This window comes from Anser brachyrhynchus (assembly GCF_964034855.1).
Source record: "Anser brachyrhynchus genome assembly, chromosome: 5".
Lineage (NCBI taxonomy): Eukaryota > Metazoa > Chordata > Aves > Anseriformes > Anatidae > Anser > Anser brachyrhynchus.
The window spans coordinates 36,295,654-36,311,320 of record NC_137699.1 but is presented as its reverse complement, the minus strand read 5'-3'; the positions used below and the strand labels follow the sequence as shown (position 1 = coordinate 36,311,320).

The 15,667-nt window shown below is 61.5% G+C and overlaps 1 protein-coding gene across 2 annotated transcripts in view; it reads left to right on the top strand.

Annotated features, from left to right (window-relative positions):
• The window catches only part of KDM2A (lysine demethylase 2A), a 45,482-nt gene extending 30,336 nt beyond the window's left edge, over positions 1–15,146 (top strand). The window contains exons 14-23 of one of the 2 annotated variants that reach the window (XM_080595108.1): positions 7,465–7,548; positions 9,011–9,277; positions 9,503–9,634; positions 9,712–9,801; positions 10,124–10,324; positions 10,683–11,395; positions 12,449–12,612; positions 12,945–13,103; positions 13,256–13,471; positions 13,662–15,146. In XM_080595108.1, coding sequence (XP_080451234.1) covers positions 7,465–7,548; positions 9,011–9,277; positions 9,503–9,634; positions 9,712–9,801; positions 10,124–10,324; positions 10,683–11,395; positions 12,449–12,612; positions 12,945–13,103; positions 13,256–13,471; positions 13,662–13,843 — 2,208 coding nt within the window. In that variant the 3' untranslated portion in view covers positions 13,844–15,146. The remainder of the gene's footprint in view (positions 1–7,464; positions 7,549–9,010; positions 9,278–9,502; positions 9,635–9,711; positions 9,802–10,123; positions 10,325–10,682; positions 11,396–12,448; positions 12,613–12,944; positions 13,104–13,255; positions 13,472–13,661) is intronic. The other variant, XM_080595109.1, reaches the window with a different exon arrangement.
• The last annotated feature ends 521 nt before the right edge of the window (positions 15,147–15,667 follow it).

Below are 15,667 nucleotides of genomic sequence, written 5' to 3'. Positions count from 1 at the left end.
GGACTTACCTAGTCCTGGTGTAGGGGATGATGAGTCTGCAGGCTCGCACACCTCTTCCTCCACTACCTGAGGCTAATGTCACACCAGCTGATGCTGACGGACAGCCCTAGCTTGGATTTTGGGTTGGGACTAGCAGGAGCAATAACTGCTCTTGGCCAACGTGGCCGAGAGTCTTCTGGGCCTTGCCTGTGTCCCTTACAAGTGTTAGTGCTTGTTTACAGTGATTTGTTTCCACTTCTGGCTCTGGCCTCCTTAGGCTGCTGGACACTGAGCCCTTTCCTTGCCCCAGGTGGATTTGGCCTTGTTTCTTAGGGTGTTTTGCAGGGTATGATCTTGGGTTCCATGAGAATCTTTGCCTGCTCTACAACCTGTGCTGACTCCATGAATCACAGAATATCCCATGTTGGAAGGGACCCACAAGGATCATAGAGTCCAGCTCCTTGGCGTTTTAGCCCTTTCAGCACTGAAGTGGGAATTTCAGCCTCACTGTACCTCAGAAATCCATTTTGGGTATGCAAGTCTATGGGGCCAGATGGGATCCTCCTGAGGGTACTGAGGGAGCTAATGGAAGTGCTCGCCAAGCTGCTTTCCATCATTTATCAGCAGTTCTGGCTATCCAGCGTGTGGTCCCAGTCGACTGGCAACTAGCAAACGTGATACCCATCTACAAGAAGGGCCAGAGGGAGGATCCGGGGAGCTACAGGCCTGTCAGTCTGACCTCTCATGCTGGGGAAGCTCATGGAGCAGCTTACCTTGAGTACAATCACATAACACTTACAGGACACCCAGGTGATCAGGTCCAGTCAGAATGGCTTTATCAAAGGCAGGTCCTGCTTCACCAACCTGGTCTTCTACCACAAGGTGACGCGCTCAGTGGATGAGGGAAAGGCTGTGGATGTGGTCTGCATAGACTTCAGTAAGGCTTTTGACACCGTTTCCCAAAGCATTCTCCTGAAAAAGGTGGCTGCTCAAGGCCTGGACGGGAGCATGCTTTGTGGGGTTTAAAACTGGCTGGGTGGCCAGGCCCGAGGAGTCGTGGCTCAGTGCTGGGTCCAGTTCTCTGTAATATCTTCCCCAGTGATCTGGACGAGGGGATCGCGTGCACCCTCAGCAAGCTGGCAGAGAACACCAATGTGGACAGGAGTGTTGATGTGCCTGAGGGCAGGAAGGATCTGCAGGGGGACCCGGATAGGCTGGACCGATGGGCCGAGGCCAACTGTACGAGGTTCAAGGCCAAGTGCCGCGTCCTGCACTTGGGGCACAACAACCCCATGCAAGGCTGCAGGCTGGCGGCAGTGGCTGGAAAGCTGCCTGGCGGGAAGGGAGCTGGGGGGATTGGTGGGCAGGCGGCTGAACAGGAGCCAGCGGTGTGCTCAGGTGGCCAAGAGGGCCAACAGCCTCCTGGCTAGTATCAGAACTGGTGTGGCCAGCAGGGCGAGGGAAATGATTGCCCCTCTGTACTCAGCCCTGGTGAGGCCACACCTCGAGTACTGCTGGGGCCCCAACATAAGAAGGACATGGATGTATTAGAACAAGTCCAGAGGAGACCACAAGGATTATCAAGGGGCTGGAGCACCTCTTCTATGCAGACAGGCTCAGAGAGTTGGGGTTGTTCAGCCTGGAGAAGAGAAGGCTCCAGGGGGACCTAGAGGCTTTCCAGTACCTAAAGGGAGCCTGCAGGAAAGCTGGGCAGGAACTCTTCATCACAGAGCATAGTGATAGTACAAAGGGGTAATGATTTAAAACTGAAAGAGGGTAGATTTAGATTAGACACCAGAAAGTTCTTCACTCAAAGGATGGTGAGGCCCTGGCACAGGCTGCCCAGAGAAGCTGTGGATGCCCCATCCCTGGAAGTGTTTAAGGCCAGGCTGGATGGGGCTTTGAGCAACTTGGTCTAGTGGAAGGTGTCCCTGCCCATGGCAGGGGGGTTGGAATCAGATGATCTATAAGGTCCTTTCCAACATAAACTATTCTGTGATTCTGTGATTTTAGTCCCTCAAACCATGGATACTTCCTGTTCCCTTCCTTGCTAATGGTGATCTGTTCAGCTGTCTGCCTGTAGTGAAGCTGACAGCCGTCGGTGTACCCTGGTCCGTGCTGTTGTGTTTCTTTTTCCAGTCTCCAGATTTTGCAGGGCATTTGGTGAAACTGATGCTGCACTGGGAGCAGCAGGGTGCAGCTCAGGGCCCCAGCACTGGCCCCCATGCCTGAGCCTTGCAGGCACCACTGGTGCTTGGCTGCAGCAGCAAGCATGGGTGCTGTTAGGGGGCTGTAGCTGTTTCCACGTGGCTTTTGAAAGCATGCTGTGCCGTGGCCTTCGGAGCACGCACAGTGTTTCACCCTTGGACCCAGCAAGGGGAACTGGTGTGTTGCGCCGTGTGTCTGAGGCAGAGCATTCGAGGTTGTCAGAGCTGAGCTGGGTTTGGGACTTGTGCAGCGGATGCGCCGCGTTCTGGAGCAAAGGGATGGTTCCCTGAGACCCACCGGCCCCATGCCCAGCTGTGTCTGGCAGGTGAGCTGGGGGTGGAAGTCACTGCAGGCTGGTCAGAGCGAGTGGCTCCCCTGAAGGCCTTGCTCCCTAATGCCACCTGTCCTCCAGGTTCAAAAGCACACTGAGGGGCAAGGCCTGGTCCCTCGGGACTGGCAGCCCCACAGGTCAAACCTGTTACGGGGTGCCCACATGGCACACAAATCCTTAGTCATCAGCTGGAGGGAATGGGACCAGCTTGTCAAAGTACTGCAGACCTCTTCTTTTAAAACTTGTGTTTTCCTCTGAGGTGATAGAACTGTCAAACTAGTCCGGTGCTTGTATCCCAAAAAGGGCTAAGGCATTTCTGGCTAGACCTTCTAATTGGTCTGGTCACTGAAAAGCCTTGTGAGCAAAGGGCTAACTTCTCCTATCAGCAGTTTGCATGGAGAAGAGCGTATTTTTGTAGGCAGGATGAGTTGTTATCAAGAGCAAAGCAGCCACATCATAACTTACAGATGGTGTTTGGGTCATGTTTCTTATGTAGATTCATGTACAACTCCCTCCTCTAACAACTTTAGTGCTCTCTCACGGTACCTGGGCAGTGTGCGAGCGCAGCCCTTCCTGCCAGGATGCCTGCTGGGTCTCATTCTGGTGCTCCTGCCCTCCCGTGCAGCCCATGCTGCAGGTGGGATCCCTCGTGTTTCACCCTAGGCCTGGATCTCTTCTGGTCTGGAGCTTGTTGGAATTCCTCCACTGTCTCTATACGCTGGTAGAGAGCTAGAGCCTAATCCGGTTTGAGTGGCTTAACTTCGAAATGGTCAGCAGGACCTGCCTGCATCCCCAGCATCTGGGCCTGCCTCTGGGGCCATCGCTCTGTAGCAGTACTCGTACCCTTGTGTTACCAGGTGAGGTTGTTAGTCCCCAGACCCGGCCAGCAGGGCTGCCAGAGGGAAGCACAGAACCAGTGTGGTTTTGGCACTTACCAGCTTCGCTGCCATCGCCGGGAAGCTGCCTCCCAGTTCGGGACATGCGTTGTGGAAGGCTCCCGTGGCTCTTGGAGTACCTGGAGGTGGCACAAGGAGCATGGCTGCTCTGAGGCTAGGACGAAGCTGGCATCTGTCACCCGAAAGAGCAGGACGGGGCTGGTGAGAGCATCAGGCTGCGAGCTCTGGGCTTCTCGCAGCGCCACTTTTGCCACCGCCTCTTGTGCGATGACCGTGAGTTCAGGACGCCTGTGTGCTGGGCCACGTGAAGAACCGTGCTTCTGCGTCCTGTCATGAGCTGAGCCCGGAGCTGCCGCACGGTGGGACCTGACGCTCTGCATGTGACAAAGGTATGCTTCCAGCTCTGTGGCCAGAGGAACTGTCCATCCACTGAAACCCATCCCAGACAAGGCTGCGTCAGGCACTGCGAGTAGGAAGAAAATTATGTTGCCACTTCTACCTCCACCGTAACCTCTTAGCTTTACCTGATGCATCCCTTGGACCGCTCCTGGCAACGCCGTCGCTGCCTTCTGCTCTACCGTGGCTTAAATGGGAGAGCCTGCAGAAATCAAAATGACTTCTAGCACTGCCTCAGGAGGAGATCTGCTTTTGGGGAATGAAGCTGACACACAATCCTCTTCTAGCACTGAGTCTTGCTGAAACATCTCCTTGAGTTCGGTGATGTCTCCATTGACGGTCTGGACTGGAGTCACTGGATCATTGGCAAAGAGGGAATGTGTGAGAGGTCTTACCACCTTTGGGCTGCTTCTGTCCACTGCTCCTGACCTAGCTTGGGGTGTGGTGCTTCCCCTCACTTAGATTTCAGAGGAGCAGGGTAGTCCATGAGGCTCTGGCTCCTTCGGCAGCTCAGCTGCCTCTGGAGTGACTGGATCTGCTGCTGGCTGGCTGCTGGCAGGCTGAGCCCCTGCCCCAGCTCTTACCTTGCTGCAGTGCTGCCAAGCCCCTTGGCATCGGGAACAGTCACAAACTGGCTGCATTTGGGTTCTGCCTGGCAGCACTGGAGCACCAGGCATTACAAAAATAAGAAGTCTCTCTCCCAAAAGTGAGGATCCTGTCTCCAGAATCTCTTTTTATAGCCCCCGGTATGGCTTCCCACATACCTGGCTCAGTGTTGCACAAAGTCTTTCAGTATCAGAGACGACATCTTGCTCTTCTGGCAGGTCTGTTCCTCCTATGGGTCACGTCTGTTCCCAAGACAGTTTGGTTTTCCGTGTGCTTTTGTCGAAGAGAAGCAGTGAACATGGCAGCTTGCTGAAACCCAGAGGATGTAAAAGTGCTGATGAGCAGCCATGGGAGGGGTGCATGGTCTCGGGGCACTCTGTGGGGAGTGTCTGCCCGGTCCCTGCTTCGTGCAGGTGATGGGAGGCTGAGAGGACTCAGTGAGGAACAGGGGCTGCTGCCACCAGGGCTGGACAATGAAGGGTCAGGGTGGCCGGTGAGCTGTGGTAGGTCCTCCCGCGGTGGGAAGGCAATGCTGGCCACGCTCCTGCCTTGCCTACAGGTGAGATGAGATGAAACCACAGCATGGAGCGTGGGGGCTCCCTGTGCATGCGCTGGCGGTACGGCTTTCAGGGCACGTCTGGCAATTGCCATGGAGCGAGCTGGGCCAGAGTCCCTGCTGTCCTGCCCGAGCAGAGGTGACCTCTGCATGCCGTTTGATGTGCTTGACTTTGGCGATGACCTGGGGCCCGCACGCTCCCTTGGAACACGGTTCCGGAGGTGGAGGCAGTCCGGGCACCGGCGTTAGGTCCATGCGCAACTTGTTCCTTGGGCTTTTTGGGGACGGGATGGATGAGAGCCGTAGGTGCTCGCAGATGACGTGCATCAGGTGTGGGAGCGGTCGTTTTTCCCTAGCGCTGCTTTTGGGGGGCTCGCTTTCTGTAAAAGAGCTTCCTCCATTTTAACCGCGGGGGGCTGGAGCGAGGCGGGGGGCTCTCCTGGAGCTGGGGCTGGCGGGGGGGGGGGGGGACCTCGCTGCACCCAGCGGGGGCTTGTCCCCCTCTAGCGGCGAGGTCAGCGGTGGTCTTGGGACTACACCAGCTCCCCAACTTAGCCGCTGCGCGGCCGGGGGGCGGGATGCGGGCGCAGCCCCCTTCTTTGGGGAGCTCCCCCCTCGCCTCGTGCCCGGGGCATCTCCTGCGCGGAGGAGGGTCTGCCCTCCGCCGGGACCCCGGCAGCTGCCCCGGAGGAGACAAAAGAAGGGCGCCGGGGCGGCTGGCCGCGAGCGGGGCTCCGGCTCGGCCCGGCCCAGCCAGGGGGGGGCCGCCCCGTTCCTCCGGCTGCGGTGGCGGCGGGCGGGGGGGGGCCGCGCCGCCGGGCCCCTGCGCCAATCCGCGCCGTGCCGGCCCCTCCCGGCGCTGCAGCACAACGGCTCTGCCCTCTCGGCTCGCCCGCTCGCTTTTTCTCTTCTGCCATCTTCCCGTTGCAAAGCACTGCTGGGAACCGCATGTGGGTGACGCAGCAGCATTGTTTCGGGCTCAGGAAGCTGCCGCCGCTGCCCCAGGGCTCGGGAGGAGCACGCGGCCGCCGGGGCGGCTGCCGGAGCCGGGGAGGAGCCGGGGGGGCTCGGGGCAGGGGGCGCAGCCGCGCTCCCGGCCATGTCCCTGAGGAGCGGGGGTCCGGAGCGGGGCCGCACGCTCTGAGCCGGCCCCCGGCGGCGGCCGGGGAGAGGGGGGGGGGCCCCGAACCTCGCCGCGCAGGCACCGAGACAAAGAGGGCTCGGCAAACTTCGCCCCGGAGTCGCGGCAGCTCCAGAGGCACAAGGTCAGGCAGCTGGCACGGCTCGCGGGCTGGGGAGGGGACGCGGGGCTCTGGGACCCGGGGATCCCCAGCTTCCCCTCTCCCCCCCCCCACCCACCCCCGGTGTCCCGGGCTGGCGCGTGGACTCACCTCTCCCCTCCCCGTCCCCCGGGCGTGCTGGCTGGCACCCAGCTCTGGTGGCCGGGGCAGTGCACGGCATGGCACGGCGTGCTGCTCGCAGGGTCCCCTCCCTGCTGCCTGCCCCCAGCGGGGTTGAGGTGGCCCGCACCCATCCTGGCTTCCAGCTGTCTGCAGCCCGAGGACCCTGGCACCCCCAGTGAGTGAACCGCCCCCCCCACACACCCAGTTTGGAGCGTGCCTGAGCCCCCGCTGGGCCCCAGGCACGGGGAGACTGCGGTTCCCTGCGCACACGTGTGCGCGCGCACCCTGGGTCCCCGACCTCTCCTTCCAGCCCGTGCTCGGGGGCCGGCTGGCCGGGAGGCGGAAGGTCTGCAGGCAGCGTGCTGTGCTGCTGGGGAGCTGTGGGAGGCCGCAGCTTCCTGCCACCTCCAGAGCAGGGCGGGGGACGCGGTGCCGGAGCCAGCCCCAGCGTGCGGGCAGCTCCCGGGGACACCCGGCCACAGGCAGCCCCGCACAGGGATGCCGGCAGGAGGCTGCTGCTCGCGTAGCCATGGCGACACCCAGTAAATAAAGCACCTTTGGCAGCGGGTGGGCTCGGTGGGGAGGGGGCTGCGGGCAGGGGGACAGAGCGCTGGGGGCCTGTGGGGCAGCACGTCCAGCTGCCAGTGCCACGGGGGCACTCGTGTCACGGGGGAGCCGCTCCCAGCCACCCGCGGCTCGCACCGGGCTGCAGAGGGCTGCCGGGGGCACAGCAGTTGCGGGGGGCAGCGAGGGACCTATGCGCTTCCTCCCTCGTGAATCCTGCTGGATTGCAGGAGCTCGGCGCTCTCTCCCAGCCACCGCACAGCGCGGGGCCTCGGGGCTGAAATGCAGTTGATGAAAGCATTCGTGCACATCGACTCGACAGAGCTTGTCTGTCTAATGTGGGGAGGGCTCGCTGCTCACGGGTGTGGGTGGAAGAGGGCTCCTTCCGTGCCGTGTTTAAAGCACGCTGGCCTTGGCATCTGGTCAGAGCCTGCCTGGCTGACAGGAGCATTGTTTTGCTCTGCTCACACCTGTCCTTTTTGTCTCTTTTTCTTTCCCCCCCGCTGCCCTCCCTCTCCCCATCAGCTGCTGCTAGAAGAATACGCAAACAGCGACCCCAAACTGGCACTTACAGGCGTCCCCATCGTCCAGTGGCCCAAGAGAGATAAGGTAGGAGCTGCAAGGAGGGGCATGGGTGGCTGCTGCTGGAGGGTACCACGTGCGGCGTGGCCAATTACCTGCTGTGCAGCTGGGGCGCAGCGGTGCCACCTCTGTACCTCCCTTGGGAGCCCGTGGGCAGTGGGGGAGCGCGGCAGGGCGCGGGGTTCAGCTGCCTCTGCAGCCCTGTGGGCAGCCCCGTGTGCTCGCAGCTGCAGAGGTCTCCAGCTGTGCTGGTGCCGGGGACAGCCCCGGCTGCTCTGCATTCTGTAGCTGTGCTCAGAGGGGCTGGAGCCTTGGTGTTGGTGGGGGGGTGATTGCTGGGGGGACCTTGCACTGCAGTCTCGGGTTGCTGAGGGGGGGGCCTGGATGGCGTTTCAGGGGAGAGTGTCGCTGTTGCGTTGCCTGGGAGGTGAAGGGTGAGGTGTGGGTGTCAATGATCAGCAGCTCCCCTGCCTGTTCGGCAGGCAGGCTGGCCCACCACTGCTAGGTGGGTGTGCGCCAGGGCTTGTGCCCCCGTCAGCACACTGCCCGTGCTGTGGTGCTGGCTCTTGCCCCCAGGGAAGGCAGCACCCTCCTGGGGGGTCGCTGCCTGCAGGTAGCAGCCAGCGTCTGAGGAGGGGGGCCTCGGCTTTCCCCTGCTGTTCCCTCTCCAGCCATGCTTGTAACCCAGGGCCCAAAGCTGCACTGAGCTCTGGGCAGATGGAGGTGAGGGCAGCCTTCCAGACTTCCCCTCCCCCTGGCTGCCTTCCCGTGCCCGCCAGGACAGCTCCCATGGTCACCTCTCCCCTCCTGCCAGGAGGCAGGCTTATGGGCGTGTGGGGAGAGCAGGGACCCCATCACGTTGGGAAGGATTGGTAACGCTCAGTCTGGGTGTCTGGGTACAAGCGATCTGCTCAGGTCACCCTTCAGAGGTGCCTGCCTGCCCTGTCCCGGGGTGTTCAGCATGACTTTGCTGGTCCTTGAGCAGTGCAAGCATCGCAGACAGCTTTTCTGGCGGAAGAGATCTGGAGATATTTGAATGCTTTGGGTGCAGCGCTCAAATGCTTGGCATACCCACAGCTCTGTCCTTGCGCTGGCCTTTTGGGTGTACAGGATGTCATGGCCATTCCCAGAAGGATGCCGCAGCCAGCGGTGAGCTTGCTGATGGGATGCAGCAGGACAGATGCCTGCTGAGGAGCTGTCCCTTCCCACCCGTGCCCTTAACGGGCACTGGTTGCTCTCAGCACACCTCGAGCTGGCAGGAGGGGTGACCGGAGCACCGCTTCCAGAGCTGAGCCCCATCCCCATGAGGCTGGAGGAAGAACCTGGCTGCACAGAGGGGATGAGCTCTCTGTCCATAGAGTGGCAAGGGAGCAGGGTTGCTCCCTGCATGTGACTGGAGGTCGCAGAGGGCAAAACCAGAAGCTTGCTGGTCCGAACGAAGTGCCACCATCCGCCCATCTCACACTTGTTCCGTCTTTTCTGTTACCAGCTAAAGCTGCAGGCACGGCTGAGGGTCCGCCTGCCCACTATCCCCATCACCAAGCCTCACACCATGAAGCCAACGCCCCGCCCGACACCCGTCAGGCCCACAGTCTCTCCCATTGTGTCGGGTGCCCGGCGGAGGCGCGTGCGGTGCCGGAAATGCAAGGCCTGCATGCAAGGCGAGTGTGGCATGTGCCACTACTGCAGGGACATGAAGAAGTTCGGCGGGCCTGGTCGCATGAAGCAGTCCTGCGTCCTCCGGCAGTGCTTAGCGGTGAGTCTGTAGCCTGATCCTTTCCTCCAAAGTCCACTGCAGCCTGGCAGCAGCTCTGTGTGGCTGGTCGGGGAGAGGGTGGTGACCAAGTTTGATTCCTGGGGAGAAGTTGGCCCCTTCCTTATTGTTTGGGTGGTGAGGGAAGGGAGGAGAAGGAAGAGGAGGAGGAGGAGGGGGGAAGGCTATCCTTCCTCACCCTGGTATCACCCCTGCTTTCCTTTGTAGCCCAGGCTGCCTCACTCGGTCACGTGTGCACTTTGCGGGGAGGTGGATCAGAATGAGGACTCGCAGGACTTCGAGAAGAAGCTCATGGAGTGCTGCATCTGCAACGAGATCGTTCACCCTGGCTGCTTGCAGGCGAGTAGCACGTGTGCCAGGGCTGAGCTGGGCTGGGCTGTGGGGAAGGGCGCTGCTGATTGCGCTCTGCTTTGCAGATGGATGGAGAAGGACTGCTCAACGACGAGCTCCCCAACTGCTGGGAATGTCCCAAATGCTACCAGGGTGACGACGCGGAGAAGGGCCAGGTAGGAGGCGAGCTGTGCCGGGGCAGGGGAGGTCATGCCGTGCATCGTCCATCTCACTGTGTCCTGCTGTGGGTAGGCAGGACTCGGGCCTTCCGGAGCAGAGCGGTGGCTCCAGAGGTGCACAGACAGGCTTGTGGGGTGGGCTGGAGGCTGGCAGGCACCAGCCCCAAGTAGGGGACCAGTTGGGCGGCAGCAGGGCCATTGGGGTGCCACGCAGCGGCGACCTGCAGGGGGTAGAGGGCCCGGCAGACACTGCTGCAGTACGTTCCTGGGGCCTGCGGTGAGGCAAGCTGACAGCCCCCGCTCTGTCTGCGGATCCTAGAGAGCTCATCAACGCACCAAGGCCAGGTTCCCGCAGAAGCGGCAAGGTTGGCTGGGTCCTTCTGCCAGGCAGCGAGCGGGCTGTGCGCGGCGGCAGCAGTCCCACTGGCACCTGCCAGCACTGCCCAGGAGGCCAGCCTACGGCCGCCGCGTCCCCCGTAGGACTGTGCCCACCGCCGCAGATGGAAGCGGTGCAGCCAAGGCAAGCCAGGCTGGGGGAGGCCGCAGCACCTTCACGTTCTGGGTGATGTGCATGCGTGGGGTGCACATCTGAGTGGCTCCTGGGTCCCCCGGCACTTCAGGTGGACGTGATGAGCACCCCTTGTCCCCACAGTGTCTTGTGCTGGGCTGTGATCCGGGGAGTCTCTGCTGCAAGAGGCAGGGGACTGACTGTTAGGCACAGAGCGGAGGCTACCCCAGCCTCAGAGGACACTGCTTCTGTGAGGGGTGGAGATGTTGGTTCCTGGTGTGAGTGGAAGAGAAGGAGGGCAGGCGCGTGTTCCCCAGGTCCGGTGTGGCCCCACCCCTGCTAACTTGCTGTCCGTCCCACTTCCCTGCAGAAGCGCAAAGTAGAGGAGAGCGATGATGACACGGCGCAAGCCAAAGTGCTGCGGCCCCTGCGGAGCTGCGAGGAGCCCCTCACCCCTCCACCCAACTCGCCCACCCCCATGCTGCAGCTGATCCACGACCCGGCATCTCCACGAGGCATGGTGACACGTTCGTCCCCAGGGGCCGGCCCCAGCGACCACCACAGCGCCAGCAGGGATGAGCGCTTCAAGCGGCGGCAGCTGCTGCGGCTCCAGGCCACCGAGCGAACCATGGTGCGGGAGAAGGAAAACAACCCCAGCGGCAAGAAGGAGCTGTCGGAGGTGGAGAAGGCCAAGCTGCACGGCTCCTACCTCACCGTGACGCTCCAGCGCCCCACCAAAGACGTCCATGGCACTTCTATTGTCCCCAAGCTGCAAGCCATCACGGCCTCCTCCGCCAACCTGCAGCACTCTCCCCGTGTGGTCATGCGCCACGCACCTGCCAGGATGCCCCCACGGGGTGGTGGGGAGGAGGAGGTGGCGGCCGAGGAAGACGAGGAGGAGGACGATGAAGACGACGAGAACGCGGAGGAGGGGGGGGTGGCCCGCCTCAATGGCAGAGGGGGCCGGGCACAGGAGGGCGAGGAGAGCTGGATGCAGCGCGAGGTCTGGATGTCCGTCTTCCGCTACCTCACTCGCAGGGAGCTCTGCGAGTGCATGCGGGTGTGCAAGACCTGGTACAAGTGGTGAGTGTGGGAGCGCAACGGGCAGGGGCAGCGCCACCTGGGCCACTCGTGTCCTGATCCTAACAGGCAGCCGGAGAGAGGAAGGGGGGTGGCGTCCTGCTTCCTGCGCTGCTGGTGCCCTCCCTGCCCTCCCCATCACTGGTCTTTGCCGGGCAACATCACCTTTGGGCCCTGTGGCAGCCCTGCTGCCCCTTCCACGTGTGTGTTGGTCTTGACTGTCCCCACCTAGTGCCTTCCTCCTGTCCCATTTGTCAGAAGATGGTCAGAGGGGACACATCCCCCATCGTGTCCTGGCGAGGTGCTAATGCCCTCTCCTCTCCCACCGCCCTGCATGGTCCTTGCCCTTCCCGGCCCCACAGCGCAGGCTGAGGCAGAGATGGGTTTGCTGCCTGGAAGCGCCTCGGGGGGCGCAGGCCTGAAGACAATGCTGGCAGTGGGACAGCTGTGGATGGAGGGCTTGGGAACAGATGGGGATGGGGAACTGGGAGGCTTCTAACTGCTGAGCGGTGGGAATGGCTCGGCAGGAAGGGGCTGTCCCGCTTTGATCGGCAGGCATGGTGTGCCGTGGCAGCTGGAGGAGAGCGTCCCCTCCCCTGCCGCCGGTGTGGCAGCTCCGGAGGCAGGGAATGCACTGGGTCCTCAGGGCTCCTGTGAGAGAGGAATAGTTTGTGCCACATCCAAGCTCTCTTGTGGCTCCTGGTGAAGCAGAGAGCGTTGCCAAGGCTGTGGGGCGGGACCAGGCTGAGCATTTTGCCTGCTGGGAGCAGGGAGGCTGAAGATATTTGCCCCAGCAGGGGAGCACCCAGGAGGGAGTAAGCAGGCTGGCAGCTGCCGTGTGGAGTCTTGTTACGTGGCAGCAAAACGCTGCTGGGGCTGTTTGGGCATCCCTGGGTGGCCACACACCCCCACGTGTCTGGGGAACCCTGACAAATCGGGAAGAACGGCTTTGTGCTGCAGCTGGGGCTGCGCCAGGTCCGGGGTCCTCCCGGATTTATGGCCTCTCAGACCACAGTGCTCTCTGGATTCAACTTTCAACCTTGTGCTCGTCCCCAGGTGCTGTGACAAGAGATTGTGGACAAAGATAGATTTGAGCAGGTGCAAGTCCATCACCCCCCAGGCACTGAGCGGCATCATCAAAAGACAGCCAGTCAGCCTTGACCTCAGCTGGACCAATATCTCCAAAAAACAGCTTACGTGGCTTGTCAACAGGCTGCCAGGTGAGTGTGGGCCAGCGAGAGGGGTTCCTTGCCCCTGCCACCAGCTGGCGCTGAGGCTTCCCAACAGCTGGACCACACTGGGAGATGGGCTCTGCAACCCTGGCACCCACCAGTGGGAGAACCCCTGGGTGTCTGGATCCTATCGCCTGGGGAGTAGCTGATAGGGATGTGGTTTCCTGTGGCTGTTCTAACCGCTCCTGCATGGAGCGTGGCTCCACGTCCCACCCCTGGCAGGGAGGGGAGCCGCTTCCTCCTGCGCCTGGAGAAAGGGTTGTGACTTGAGATACCTCGGAGTGGGCAAAGCCCAGCTGACTCGTTACCTCTCCCGGCAGGCTTGAAAGACCTCATCTTGGCGGGCTGTTCCTGGTCTGCAGTCTGTGCTCTCAGTACCTCCAGCTGCCCCCTTCTCAGGACCCTCGATCTTCGGTGGGCAGTAGGAATCAAGGACCCTCAGATCCGGGACTTGCTCACGCCTCCAACAGACAAACCCAGTAAGCTGCTGCCGCAGGGCAGGGGCGACCAAGCCAGAGGAGGGTGACACGCTTGGGCGCAGGGCAGGGAGGCAGTGCTGGATCTGGAACGTCCCAGCCCAGCAGGGCAGATCACTGCATGCCTGTGCTCAGCTTCTCCCCTCCCTTTGCAGGTCAGGACAATCGCAGCAAACTCCGCAACATGATCGACTTCCGGCTCGCCGGCCTGGACATCACTGACGCCACGCTGCGGCTGATCATCCGCCACATGCCCCTGCTCTCCCGCCTCGACCTCAGCCACTGCAACCACCTTACAGACCAGTCAGCCAACCTCCTCACGGCCGTGGGTTCTTCCACGCGCAACTCCCTCACCGAGCTCAACATGGCAGGTGGGTACACTGCTCTGGCTGGCCGAGGCTGGCCTCCCCGGCCCTGCCGGGCTGAGGGCAGCCTGGCTGGCTGGGCTTGCCATCGCAAAGTGGCTTCCTCCTCCCCACCTGCCTTGCCAGCCTGACGTGAGAGCTCAGCGCCAGCTTTGCAGAGGCGTCGCAGCTCACCTTTCTTCTCGTCTCCCCGCAGGCTGCAATAAGCTGACGGATCAGGCCTTGCTGTACCTGCGCCGCATCTCCAACGTCACTCTAATTGACCTGCGAGGTTGCAAACAGATCACCCGCAAAGCCTGTGAGCACTTCATCTCGGACCTGTCCATCAACAGCCTCTACTGCCTGTCCGATGAGAAGCTGATCCAAAAAATCAGCTAGAGACCCTCCCCCAGGCAGACTGAGGAGAAGGATAAGAGCCCAACCCACCCCTCTTGGAGAGCCGCTCCTCCACATCCCCACCTTGCCCTCTGTGTCCTGCTGTTGCCTCCCACCTGACTTGGCAGGCAGGGCCGCTGCTGGCCTCGCTCCACCGTCCTTCCTCCTTCTCCCCCTGGGACTTCCACCGATGAAGATGTCCCGCCAGGCTGGCCAGTACCAGAGGAGGAATGGGCAAATGGCAGGGAGCCTCGGCGTGGAGGCTGGCCGCTCTTAAGGTGGAGGTTGTCATAGAGATCTCCGTGCAGAGAAACGGGGCACCCTCTTCCCCCTGCTTTTCCCTTCCTCCCTGCCATCTCCTTGCCTTGAAACACTTGTCACTTCCCTGTTAGCACAAAGCTCGAGGGTCAAGGTCTCTCCAAGGAAGAGGGAGCGGAGCTGGAACAAACCTTCCCTGTCTGTGCCACCACCAGCTCGTTGCTCGCCCTGCTCTCTCAGCCCCATTAATTACGGTTTTCCTCGTCTGACTGCAGGGGCTGTGATCGAGTCCCCTCCTCCTCCCCGGCTCTTGTGCGTCTGGGTGGCTCTTTCGGTGTCAAGGGCAGGAGCTCTGCAGCCAGGGTATGGCGGCTTCTCCAGCCACAGGGCTGGAAGCAGAGGCTCTATGGGCCGTTCTCCCCCTGCCCCAGGGGGCGAGGCTGGGGACAGAGCGCTTCCACGCTGGGGCGGTGCCAGCTTTCCTGGAGCACCGTGTGTCCCGAGGCAGCCCCGCGCTGAGGCGAGGGCTGGGGCTGGGCACTGGCTGGAAGCAGGGGAGAGAAACAACAGGTACATCAGAGCTCAGGGAGGACACACAGCAGCATCTGAGGGTGAGTGAGCACATTGGGGGGGACAGGAGCTGCCTCCTCTTCCTCCCCAGCTCCCTGCGCGTGGCCCAGAATCACGAAGCACTCTGGGGCCGCGACAGCCAGAGGGGCGACAGCTGCTCTGTCTGCCCAGGGCATTTCAGCCTGGGACTGAACTGGCACAAATGCCCCATTGCATTGTCCTCTCCTTCCCCCACCCCATTTTAGCTGCCGTTTTTCCTTTGCAATGAATGGTTGGTCCAAAGAACCTCTCTCTAGGGCAGCAGAGAGCTTTTTGCACTTTAAAAAAAAAAAAAAAAAAAAGAAAAAAAACCACCACAAAAAAAAAAAAGGCAAAAAAAAATCCAAAAAAAAAAAAAGCAAGAGATGAAAAAAGGTTGGAATCTTCTTTTGGGTCACTATTTTCTTTCCCGCCCTGCCCTGCCCGTGCCTGGACATTCCCCATCTCCCCGGTGCCTGGATGCCTCCCCCCTTGCGGTGTGTGCAGCCAGCACAAAGCAGCCCCTGTGTGCCTCCGCTCCCCAGCCCCGAGGAGCGCCGAGGGGTAGGGATGGGGCAGGCAGCCCCCCGCTGCCGCAGAAGCAATAAGGGAGGAGAGGCAGCCCCGCTCCCGGCTGGAGCTGCTCCCTGGCCGTCGGGTGGAGGGAGGCACGGCGGTGCTGCCGTGGGACGGGGGGGGGCTTTGCCACTTCAAACCCCGAGGGCTTTGAGCAGGAAACAGCCCAGGCAAGAGGAGGATGGGAGAGCCGGCACCCAGTCACGGCCAGGCAGCAGAGACCTCTCCCCCGAGGCTCTCCTGGCGGTGGCTCCTGTGAAAGACATCGGAAGAATCAAAGTTTTTCTTTTTCCTTTGGATTGATTTTGAGTTTTGCCGTGAGAAGGAAGAGAGGTGGGGCCGAGCTTAGAAGGAGCTGGCAGCTGGGGGCGGCACGGGGAGCCCCAGCTGCAGGGACTCCAGCTG